The sequence below is a fragment of the Microcaecilia unicolor genome, chromosome 13 (assembly GCF_901765095.1).
Source record: "Microcaecilia unicolor chromosome 13, aMicUni1.1, whole genome shotgun sequence".
Lineage (NCBI taxonomy): Eukaryota > Metazoa > Chordata > Amphibia > Gymnophiona > Siphonopidae > Microcaecilia > Microcaecilia unicolor.
The window spans coordinates 57,473,399-57,485,823 of record NC_044043.1 but is presented as its reverse complement, the minus strand read 5'-3'; the positions used below and the strand labels follow the sequence as shown (position 1 = coordinate 57,485,823).

Here is a 12,425-nt window from a genome sequence, read left to right as displayed (position 1 = left end):
ATATTTCACCTCAGCCCTCTCTTTTCTGAGCTGAAGAACTCTAAACTCTTTAACATTTCCTCATAGAGGAGACTTCTATCCCCTGTATCATGTTGGTTGCCTTTTTCCATAAAAGAAATACAGGTGCCATAGTGCTTTTTCAGTGGTAGTGCTACACATGTGAAACAGTCTTCCCTTAGAAATTTGGCATGAATACGAATTACTGACCTTCAGAAAGAATGTGAAATTTTGAGTTTTCCCCGAGGCTGATGTGCTTAACTTTATTTAGTTTAGTAGTTTGCGATGAAATGTGATTATCATTTGGTAATGTGGCTTATGCTTCTTCCTCAGAAATAACGTAATTTGTACTGATTGTTTTTATGTACACCGCTTTGTATGATTATTTGGGGAAGCTGTTTTTAAATTAAATATCTACTAATTAGCCTCAGCCTTTGCTTTTTTTTTTTTCTTAAGCAAGAAGCAGTTAGCATCTGCAAAACTGGGAACAACTGAGGTCTCCATCTATCATAGAGGAATACAATATTTTTACAAATAAACATTCCTTAGGTGCCATCATTTTATGTAATCTAGGTCAGCATCAATATTGCTCTGGTCTCACCCTTGAAAACAGGTAGTCTGCATAAGTACACCTCTGTGTTAGGCAAGCTTCCCCCCACCCCTAACATAAAGATGAAAAAGATGATTGCTTTTCCAATTAGAACTCATGTGATTTTTTTTGCAAAGGTTTTCTAAGTCTAATGCTTCCTCTGATTATATTTTAAGGCTTCTCTATGCCAGCTGGAGTGTACAGAGCTGCTACACTTACTGAGCCCTATATTATTTTACCTGATATGTAATTTCTGTGACATGAAATGAAACAAACCTTTAAAACATGTCCATCACAGGAATAATATCAAAATTTAATCTTTAAGTCTTCTATCATTCTTATTCCCAGTGGTTCCCTAGTAAAAATTCCCTAAAGTAGGCTCTAGTTGCCTCAATTTTGGCTGGAAACAATAATGCAGACCGAACTGACAACCTTTCTAATGTTTGCATAAGGGGAAAGCAAACCCTGATTTGAGGACCCTTTCGGTATCTGAAATAAGCTATTAGGCCTATTTGTATCTTGTTTGTAATATCTGGCCTTTTCAGCTGGACTATTTGATAGACTCCAATTCATCAGCAGTAAACACTTGTCTGGCTCTATCAGTAGCTTTAGCATACAACTTAAGTTTGTCAGTCCTTTTCTGTCCCTGATACCTTCCACTTCCTCTCCAATGGATGAACCTATTGTTTAAGCAACCTCAAAACAAATTGGTACCAGTGTATTCAGTGTCTCTAAGCTTTATAATTCTTTCTGAAACCTGACTGGCTGAGGTGACTCCAAGACCAGGTTTGGGAACCACTGAGTTAAGAGTTTCAGAGGTGTTCTAGACTCTGGTATAGATTTGTACAGGAAACACTTAATCAGCAGTAAGAAGAAGTTTTGCTATTTTATGTGTGCTTAAACAGATTAAACCATTTTTCAGAAGGAAGAGCCACTTACAATTGTTCATGCTATTATTCTTAATAGACAGGACTATTGTAATTGTCCCGTTGGAAGGCCACATAGAGATAACTGAATCAACTGCAATTATTACAAAATACATCTGCAAGACTGTTAACTGGAAAGAAATTGTTTGGGCATGTCAGCCTGACCGCGGAGTCACTCCATTGGATACCAGAATTAAACTTTTGTGTCTGGGTTTTCAAGCAGTCACTTTTAAGAAACCTCAGTATCTTGCTGCTGTGTTAGTACCATATATGGTATAGAGATGCTTCGCTGTTCTTAACAGCCATTATTGTGCTTGCTATATCGGTGATACAAGACAGCTTGTGTGTTTTTAGGACCCAGTTGTCGAATATTCATCTGTTGATTGTTAGGTTGAAAAGGGCATGATTAAAAACTTGACTTTTTAATTATGGATGGGATCTTTCTCATTGTAGAAGTGGAGGTTTTCAGTAAGGTGAACGTATTTTGGTGGAATGCTTAGGTGTGGGTGAGGTTGATTGTTTTTTATTATATTTTTATTTATTTATATGCCACCTCTCTTGCATTCTAAACAGTTTGCTAAAAACACAAGAAATAATTCAAAAGGAAGGAATATTGGATTTAGCTAAGACCTTTTTCAGTTGTAGCTAAAGTGAGTTGCATCCTGGCACATTAGGCATTTTCCTGTTCCTAGTGAGCTTATAATCTAAATTTGTACCTAAAGCAATGGAGGGTTAAGCTAGTTGCCCAAGATCACAGGGAGCCACAGTGGGATTTTAACTAGGCTTCTCTGGTTTTCTGTCTACTGCTTCAACCATTAGGCTTCTTGCCTGGAGCGTTTTTTGATAAGATGTATAATCAATTTGAAATAAATTTGACCATTGAGGAATATCTAAGGACTGTAAGGTAGGTGTGCAGTGAACCAGTATTTTTATCATATTGTTATTTTACCAGTTTTGGATTAGATATAATATGGCAGCTGTTGTAATCTTGTGTTTAAACTAATTTTATAGTATACAAAAATAGGACACTTCCTTCCTTAGCAGTGTACTTTATTGAACTGATATATGCAGATTACCTTTCAGTATCTGAAATAAACTCTAGTTGGGAATCAAGCTCAGTTCACATTCTCAATTTATTTATTCACTGGAGTCTGCCACATATTCCTCCATACATGAGTTACCAGTCTAGTCAGAACCTCTTTGCATGGCAGTGCTTTCTTCTGGACAATAGTACAATTTTATTTTTTACACTTTAACTACACTGTAAGAAAATTGATAAATGCAATTAAGGACTGAGATTATGAGAAAATGTGGTGTTCTTTCTTTGAAACGCATTTTCCTAGAAGAAAAACTTGTCAAAGATACAATTTGCTAGTGAAATCATATGGTCTTATTTTAGTTTCTGCAGTATAAAATGTTTGCTCTAATTTATCTGATTCTTCCTCTTATATTTTGCTGTCCAGGTGACAAGGCAAATTCAGGAACATGAGCAGGACTCTGAGCTTCGAGAACAGATGTCTGGCTATAAACGCATGAGGCGTCAACACCAGAAGCAGTTGATGGCACTAGAGAACAAGCTGAAGGCCGAGATGGATGAGCACCGCCTTCGACTAGACAAAGATCTGGAAACCCAGCGTAACAACTTTGCTGCTGAAATGGAGAAGCTTATTAAAAAACACCAAGTAGCCATGGAAAAGGAGGTGGGAAGGAAAAGGTTTAATATGAAATTAATGAGAAGAGAGTACTTTTCTAATGTTTCTGTAAAGATGCGGCGAATCACCTAGTCACAATGATGGGTAACATTTTATATGATGGTATTGACACTGAAACATGTTTCCAAAGATTTCTAAGAAAGACCCAAAGGTCCCTCCAGTTATGCTTGTCAATTTCCATGTACCTGCAACTGCATATCATGCTTCACTTCGCAAATTTTGGCCAAGAGAATACTCTCCCTCTTTTCCTCCCTCCCAAAATTTCTCTTGTTCCTGGCTATCCTGTCCTCCCCTCCCATTCTCTGCCAGGTCCAGCATCTTCTCTTCAGTCTCTTCATCCACACCCACCAGGTCAAGCATTTCTTCCTCTCCCTACCCTCTGTCTAATCGGTGCAGCATCTTCCTATCCTCCTCCTCTGGTTCAGCATGTCCCCTCCTCAACCCTACCTTTGGCACCACAGCTCCTTTTCCGTGGCACAGCAACCACAGTAAAACTAGAAGCATTATACATTCTGTCCCTGCACTGTTGAAGGCTCTGCGTGTCTTGCCCCTGCAGCAACAGGAAGTATAATCGGAGGGGGCAGGATGTGCATAGAATTCAGCAGTGCAGGAATGCAAACACTTCACAGCGCTTGCAATAGGCTTTTCCATTACTTAGCTTCATTACAGAACTTGTGGGGGATAGTTGTGTCCATCAACTAGAAGGTGGAGATAAAGAACTGACAACGGAGCTGAGAAGTATCTCTCTTGGCATCCAGTCCAGCTCCTCAGTATTTTCTGTCTCCAGCAGGTAAGTGAGCACACTTTTCAGCCTTTGGTTCTGAGTGATTTACTCCTGGTCTAGTTGGTCAGCTGGTCCCCAATTGAGATTTGTGGGTGGCTTGAATCTGCAGAGTCATATATGGAGGTCTTCAGATCCCTCTGTGGTGCCCTGCAGTTTTACTTCTTCCTGCCTTTCACCTCTCCCCTGTTTCCTGTGGTGAGCTCCTTTTCCAGCACAACAATCTTTAAAAAAAAAAAAAAAAAGTGAAGGAAAGGAAGTTTGCTGGAGAGTGTGGGGCAGAGTATATCCTGAGCCTTTCTCATCTGTAGTAAGACTTAGTGTACACTGTGAGCTTGAGTCAGAACTGCTTGGAGGACTGCAAGTTCTACTTGATGCAGGGGAGGGATCTAGAGTTACCACTTGGGACATGTTGTGCTGCACTGGTGACAAGGTGAATGGGAATTCAGTTAAGTACTGTTCTGGCTGTTGGCATCAAGGAGTTGCAGTGCGTGCAAGCCAGGAATCCTGCTGGACGAGGAAGAAACAGTTTGCAGTACCACATCTTTGGATTTGGTGTAGCATCCAAATATGCTGGGGTCTTTGGGCTCTTTAGCAGAACTGATGTGCAGTTTTATGCAGGAGAGTGTGGGAGCTGGTGACATTTTGTCGAGGCCACTGGCAGTGAGGAGCAGCCTCTGGGTAATCACGCGTGGAGCACAGCCGCCATTTTGCATTCAGCTTCATCGGGATCTTTGTTTTCTCCAGAGTTTTGCTCTTAAAGCAGGCCTATTTACTGAAGCAGGGATAATCAGAGTTCCCATCGGGCTCCTAAGAGATCTCATTTAGACCGCCAGGTGTGGACAGATGAGACTATCTCTGCTTCTTATTTGATGTGGCCTTTGTCTATTCAGAGGAGCCATCGTTGAAGGAACCATTAGAGGAAGGGGATGATCTGAAAGCACTGAGTTTGTTTCATAAAGAGGAGCTCAGTACTCTTATTTCTGTGTCACTGGCAGTGCTTTCCATTGAGGAGCTTTCTTCTTCAGGAGTTCCATCTTTGTCGATGATGAAAGGGTTTGGAGGTCATTCTAAGGCCTTCCTGGTGCATCCAGACATTCTGATTACAGCAGAATTGGTCTCGTCGGACACAGGGCTGAGAGTAGGAAGAGTCATGGCTCACCTCTACCTGCTAGTTCTGGAGGAGAAAGATAAATTTCAGCTTCCCAGGGTGGGCTCCCTAGTTAGAGCAGTGACTAAAAAGACCACCTCACCAGTGGAAGGGGGCATTGCACTAAAAGGCTAGGATAGGAAGCTAGAAGGCTCACTTAAACAAATCTGTGATGTGGCCTCTTTGGGCCTTCAAGCAACAGTGTGCAGGTCATTTGTGGCAAGAGCATTTCTGAAGGGACATCAGCAGTCAGTAACATAAGAAGGCTGCCATAATGCCCAGCTGAAAGATGGGTTGGCCTACTTGGCAGATGCTATATGTGACATGAGTTACAGCCTGCAGTATGACTTTGCCTGCCACAGCACGTTGGCAACTCTGGTTACAGCACTGGGCAGCAAATGCATCATTAAAAGTCACATCTAGTTAAACTGCCCTTTTGGGGCAAGTGGCTATGCGGAGAAGATCTCAGTAACCTGGTGAAAGAACTGGGGGGGGGGGAAATCTAAGCCACAGTGGTTGCCGGAGGATAAGCTGAAAGCCTCTAGTCGTCCATCTTCAGGGGCTTTCAATCTTGAGAAAGCAGAAACATGTCCACTGCATAACATGACCATCATAACATAAATAACATAAATGTGTATGTTGGCATTTCAGAACATACACATGTATGTGCCCAGAAGATATACATGTATGTCAGTGTGGGGTGTATGTCCCATTAGGAAAATCCAGCCTGAGTAGCGGAGGTCACTGCGGAGATGACCTCGGTATTGGAGGAGATGCTGGAAAGGAGGCTCAGCCCGATCACTTCCTAGCTGGAGTGTGTGCAAGCTCAGCAGAACTCTCTAAAGACTGCATGAGTTTTTAAGCCTTAAACCAGGGCTGGAGCTTTAGTGGATCACGTCTCGACAGTGGAGGACACTCAGTCACAATTACGACAGCGGGTGAAAACGCTGGAAGATAGAGTGGAAGACCTCGAGAACAGATCGAGGAATAATCTCCAATTGGCCAGGTTACCTGAATTGTTGGCAAACAAAGAATTGATTGGGTTTCTTGAATTGTGGCTACAGCGAGAACTACAACTCCCAGATTGCTATGGGCCATTAAGAGTGGAGCGTACACACAGAGTGGGCCCCAAGCAGACTATCGCTTCCAAACCGAGAGTGGTTATCAGGGGTGTAGCTACAGGTGGGACCACCCATTCTTACTTCAGGCCCACCCATTCTCAGTCTGATCATCAATCGGGTTCCTAGGCGTCACTTAGCCTGCACAGCTGCTGCTCATTAGCTCAGCTTCAACCAGGTGCAACAGGAAGTGCCTCATCTGAGAGCCTGTTGCAGCAGTAGCTTCAGTGATTTGTACCTGTTAAGCACTTAAGCAGCAGCCCTCCTGCCTCATTTGCTGCTGCTCGGGCATGGGAGGGGGGTGCTGTGCTAGGGTAGGCTGTTTTTCCTATGCTCTGCTCTCACTGCCTGGTGCCTGTCCTCGCAAATCATTCTGGCACATCTTGGGTCTCTACTATTAGTGATTCTCCAGGACACAGAGAGATCTGCAGCAAAGTCCAGAGCCTCGGTGCTGCCTTTAAATAAGTGGGACTCGTCCCATGCAGCTAGGGGATATCTGTGCACTCATCCAGCCACAGACCAACACTAGGAGTCAGCAGCTGCCACAGCATTAGGCTGTCTCTCCAGCCCTGCACCATGTGGACATTGATTAGGGTCTCATCCAGGACAGTAAACTTCTGGAAGAAAACTTTTTTGCCATGCCCAGGAGAGACAGACTTCAGGTAAAGAAAAAGATTTATTTTATACTGGTCGGCGTCTGGATGGGGGTGAGTTCTGCAGTGTCCAGGTTAAAAACAAACATAGAAAAAAACCACAGTCTGCTATTTCATGCTGTTGGGAGGGTGTGGGCTCTGCAGTACCAAGGTTAAATTTGTTTTTTGTTATATTCTGGGCTTCTGGGTGGGGGTGGGAGATTGGGAAGGCCAGGGAAGGGCTAGACTGATGGCAGACTATAGGGGAGGGGAGGTAGGGCAGGGCTATGCTGTGAAACAGGTTGATTTCAGAGATTGCAGGTTACCCAATTCCAGGCTGGATATTTTGGGACAGTCCTAGATTTCTGACCATCCCATCTTGGTGCATTATGGGATTTGCAACAGTGATTTCAATGGGTAGGATCAGGCACTGCAAATCCTACACTTCTGTAGGTTATAAAGTCTAAACCAGGACTGTCCCAAAATCTCCAGCCTGGAACTGTGTAACCTGACATCTGTATGACTTCTAATTTTTGGTCCTTTATTTTACAATTGGTAAAGGGTGGTCTGTGTTCTGTATGTGACCAAGGTGAGAGATTCTGTGTGCATGTAGTTCATGTGGGGATCTTTTTGAGTTTGACTTGTCTGGCTTTTCCAATGGGAACGTCAGTCTCAGAAGGGAGAGAAAGCAGTAGAGCCAGAGGAAAGAAAGAGACTTCAAAGCTAGTTACCTGTTTTATAAATACAGCTTAATCAGTTATTTTGCATTTGTTGCAAAGCAATGTTCGAAGGATATGTGCCATTTGCTTGTTATTATTTTTCAGGACACTGTAATGTGTGTTGAGATGTTTGCCTTATAGTAGACATATCTGGTCAAGTTTAAGTAATGGGATAAACTATATTTAAAAAATGTCTGTTCCATTAAGTATATAGTTTATATTGATGCAGGATAGCTGTTGGGCAGACTGTTTACTTAGAAATCCATCATCAAGTGCATTCTTAAGGCATTATTTAGTAGGTCTCAAACACCTATATACATAGTGCCTGCCCATGTCAGCTCTTGGCTCACCCAAAATGTCAGGTCTGGCTATGCCACTGGTGGTTATATTAAAGGTACTCAATTTTGCTCATAAAAATGGCATCATGCAAGCAGTGTGCTCAGGGAAATCTTTGACATATGTGAACAAGCGCATATTATGTTTTCAAGATTAATAAGGTTGCGGCACAATGAAAGGCCTTCGCACCCATATGCTCTTGATTTTTTTCAGCTAAGATTCACTTCGCTCTAATATATCTAGCCACGCTGCAAGTGACATACAATGGAATAAACCACGTCTGTCAAACAGTGGTTGAGGCCCAAGAGCGGCCCCTTAAAAGACTCTTCAATCAGTTTATTACACCAGAATCCCTCCCAGCATCACTTAATCTAGCATATTGTGCTCCCTAAACCAGGGCAAGATCCCGCTATCCCTGAATCCTATTGGCCTATATCCTTCCTGTACTATGAGGTGAAGCTGTTGGCCAAGATAATGGCAAACCGATTGGTAAATATTTTTCCATCTCTTCTTCATGAGTATCAGGTGGGCTTCGTCCAGGGATGATCGGTGGCCAAGAACCTGCAAAAGATTTTGGCAACACTGGAGGTGGGGAGGAGGGTGGATCTACAGTCACTCCTAATTAGCTTTGACACAGAAAAAGCATTCAACTGTGTTCATTGGGTTTTTCTCTTTTAGGTGTTGGCTTGGTGTTGGTTTCTCTGGTCACTTTCTCTAGGTAATTAGAACCTTGTATTCAGCTCCTCTTGCTTGATTGATGGTCAATAGGGTAGATTCTCCAGATTTTTCAATATTTCGATGGATAAGACAGGGCTGTCCACTTTTGCCACTTTTGTTTGTGTTGACCTTAGACCCTCTAATCAAGATTTTATGTCAAGCCCAGCAATCCATGGAGTGATAGTGGGTCCCCGTTGTTTTAAATTAGTGGCATTCGCTGATGACCACCTCATTCATATCACACGCCCTTGTGAATCCCTACAAGCACTTTAGATATATTTCAAGAATATGGAGATTATGCGGGATTCCACTTGAACCTTGTTAAATCTGAAGCGGTGCCCTCATCATTGCAGCTGGGACATGACTGGCGGTTTAGCTTCCCATTGTGTTGGAAGGTTCCTTTAAGTATTTAGGTATCCAGTTAGCTCTAGGTGTTTCCCAGCTCTACCAGCTCAATGTAACACATTTGATGATGACTACCAAAAAGCAATTGGAGAGCTGGAGGGATCTCCCATTGATGTTATTAGACAGGATTAGTTTGGTGAAAATGATGATATTTCTGAAATGGTTGTATCTTTTGCAAACCTTGCCTCGTACATAAAGACCTGAGGGGGTTTGATTGGCTACTATCCAAATTTTGTTCAGCCCACAAAAAATCCCAAAATGAGATTCTCACTCTTGGTGGGGGGATGGCGACGGGGGACTGGGACTACCCTGTGTGAACTTCCAACATACATCAGAATATCCCCCTTTGGAGTTTGAGAAAGCGTATTATGCACCCCACAATTTTTATTCCTTACTCCATCATTCAAAGGCCCACGTTCCTCAGGACTTTAATAAAAACTTGTTACTTGGCCCCATGCGGGCTGTATGGTGTGGACGCAGCTGTTACAGATCAGCTCTCTATAAGGGAAATGTGAGGTTTGATCCGGGGTTGGATAATCCTCTTTTTGCAATTTGGGAACTAAAAGGTATTTTCCTACTAGAGCACATGCTGGGCAGGGAAGGTGCTTTGATCTCATTTAAGGAACTGCAGACACGTATTGGGGTGACCTGGGGGAACAGGTTTGCCCATTATCAGGTTAAACACTCTATAGCCGCCATAAGCGCTGAGCTTTTGAATCACAGGATGGGGTATGGGGTGCGTGGATTTACAGAAGAGAGATTATCAATCTCCGGAGTACATCAAGCTCTGATAAAGTGGGAACCCAAAAAGAACCTAGATAAATTGTGACATAGATGGGGGTGGATTTGGGCACCTCATTAATAGATTGATATCTTGACGAGTTTGACCAGTAGAGGGAATGCTACTTTAGAGTGTTACTTTGAGCTTACTTTACCCAGACTCAATTATACCATGTAGGAGGGATGCAGACCACTGACTGTCCTAAATGTGGGAGATAGCCTAACTCTTTTTCTCACTCAATATGGAGCTGACCCAAAATACAGGGTTTTTGGCTGTCCGTTAACAGATGTGTTAAAACACTGTTGGGGAAGTGGGATGCAGGTACAGTAGAACAGTTCTTCCTGGACAAAAAGGGAACATATAGTGGCAAAAACAAGGGCAATGCCTCACTTCTTCTGGTGGTGCATAAATATATCTTACAACATTGGATATTCCCTAAGCCTCCAAATTTTTGGCACTGGAGGAACCAGTTGCACCTGTTGGTGACCTGGGAGGCTAGGGATGCAAGAGGATCCCCTAAGAGACAAAAGCAGTTTTTTTCCGATTTGGGATCCATATCTTCAGTCCCTGCACCCAGAAGGTTGTGGTTTGATCAATAATTCTATGTAATACTTTACTTGATTTTGTTTATCTGTAGTATGTCTTTTTTTTTTTTTGCGAATGATGGGAGATATAAAGGGGGGGGGGAGTTCATGGGTGGGTTGTTTTAATTTCTTGCCTTTTATCTTTGGCTAATGGCTCGGAGGGTCAAGTGAGTTCAAGGGAAAAAGAACGTTACAGGAGGGGAGAGGCAGAAGTTATGTTTGCACTGTAATAGTTTTTATAAATTTACTGTTATTTATGATCTTTCATGTCTATCAATAAAAATTGTTAAAACATAATTTTTTTTTGTCTGCTATATAAAGTTTCTCATGGATTGGCACCATCTTATTTAGGAAATTGTTTTGTATTATTCAGTAAAACCTCCCCGATTGATGAATTTGTTTGCTTTTCCTTCTGTAAGGGGTAAGAGAAGAATGAGATGTGTAGACTCTCTGCTTTCTTTTCAGGCAGCCAAGTTAGGTAAAGAAGCTTCTCCATTGATATTACAGGCGTAGGAGTATTTAGATTTTAGATGTCCGCTTAAGACTTATTTGTTTTGAAAATTTGTAGTTTCTAATTTTTTAGGATTGTATTCTTTTTTATGATTTTGTTTTATTGTAAAATATATGTCTTGGTCTGTCCGGTTTCTTGTCTTGAAATTTTGCAGAATATAAAAGTAATTTTTTGTTATGGTGTTCACATTTTGGACGTGTATAACCCAGCTTTCTAAAATCTGAATTTAGATATACGGCACACCCAAAACGCAAATAGTGTTTCTAAAATGAACATCAGTATTTAAAGGAATTAATTTATTTTTCTATGTGCAGTACTTTTCAGAAATTTCTTAATTTGTGATAATATCTTCAAATACTTACTAAAACATTCTTTGTTTTAAAATTAATTTCTCTTTCCTGAGCTGCTTTATCAACAGTCTATGCAACAGCAGCGCCTGATTACATGAAACAATGTTTCTAATGCTGAGCCTGCTGCTCATGCTGAGTACACAAGTTGACCAATGCTTTTTAATCAAACCCATCTGAATTAGCTTAAAGTGTTTTTCATCACATTGGTTTATATTTGAGAGTATATATCTTTTGATGATTGGTCACCAATTTAAATCTTATATGAAGAGAATCCATTTGTAATATATTCTTTAAGCATGAACACATAATTTAGATTAAAGTACTGACCACATAATATGATTAAATTGCCCAATAGATACATTTTCAAAAAAGGAGTAAAGATATAACATTTATTTGAATGACAAACTATTACTTGGTTAATAAATTTAGGACACTGTTTACTAAGCCACGTTATAGGCGCTCTAACATTTTAGTGTACGCTAACGCTAGAGACACCCATAGGAATATATGGGTGTCTCTAGCATTAGCATGTGCTAAAAAGCGTGTCTACATCGCAGCTTAGTAAACAGGGCCCTTAGATTTGAATATTTTGAGCTGCCTTTGAGTAATTCACACAAAAATCTTAATTGTAGTGAAAGTAAATGAAGTCACACAAACTGACGTATTTTTATCTTTTCTTATTTTGTTTGAAGACAAAAGTGATGGCAAATGAAGAGAAGAAATTTCAGCAGCATATCCAGGCACAGCAGAAAAAAGAGTTGAGCAGTTTTCTGGAATCCCAGAAACGAGAATACAAACTCCGCAAAGAGCAGCTTAAAGAGGTGCAAGAACCTTATGTGAAAGGGCACATGGTGTGCTGGCCTATGTGTACGGACTAACAGTCAACTCAGTGCAGTAATCTGTTTTATGAAGGGGGGGAGGTGTGAGCAACTGGGTTGTCATGATGATTTCTTCAGCCTTCATTCTATAGCGCTCACATTATTTAGCCCCAGTGTCATTTAGAAAACATGTCGTTTTGTATAAAAGCTAATTTGAAAAGCACTTATAAATGTAAAATCTTTAGGTGCTTCATAACAAATATAACTCAGAATTTCAGTTTAATGAAGTATTTTATTAT

At 41.3% G+C, this 12,425-nt stretch overlaps 1 protein-coding gene across 2 annotated transcripts in view; it reads left to right on the top strand.

Moving 5' to 3' along the window:
• The window catches only part of TAOK1 (TAO kinase 1), a 247,468-nt gene that overhangs the window by 187,580 nt on the left and 47,463 nt on the right, over positions 1 to 12,425 (top strand). For both annotated transcript variants that reach the window (XM_030185736.1, XM_030185737.1), the window contains 2 exons: positions 2,976 to 3,212; positions 12,001 to 12,129. In XM_030185736.1, the coding sequence (XP_030041596.1) occupies positions 2,976 to 3,212; positions 12,001 to 12,129 (366 nt within the window). The remainder of the gene's footprint in view (positions 1 to 2,975; positions 3,213 to 12,000; positions 12,130 to 12,425) is intronic.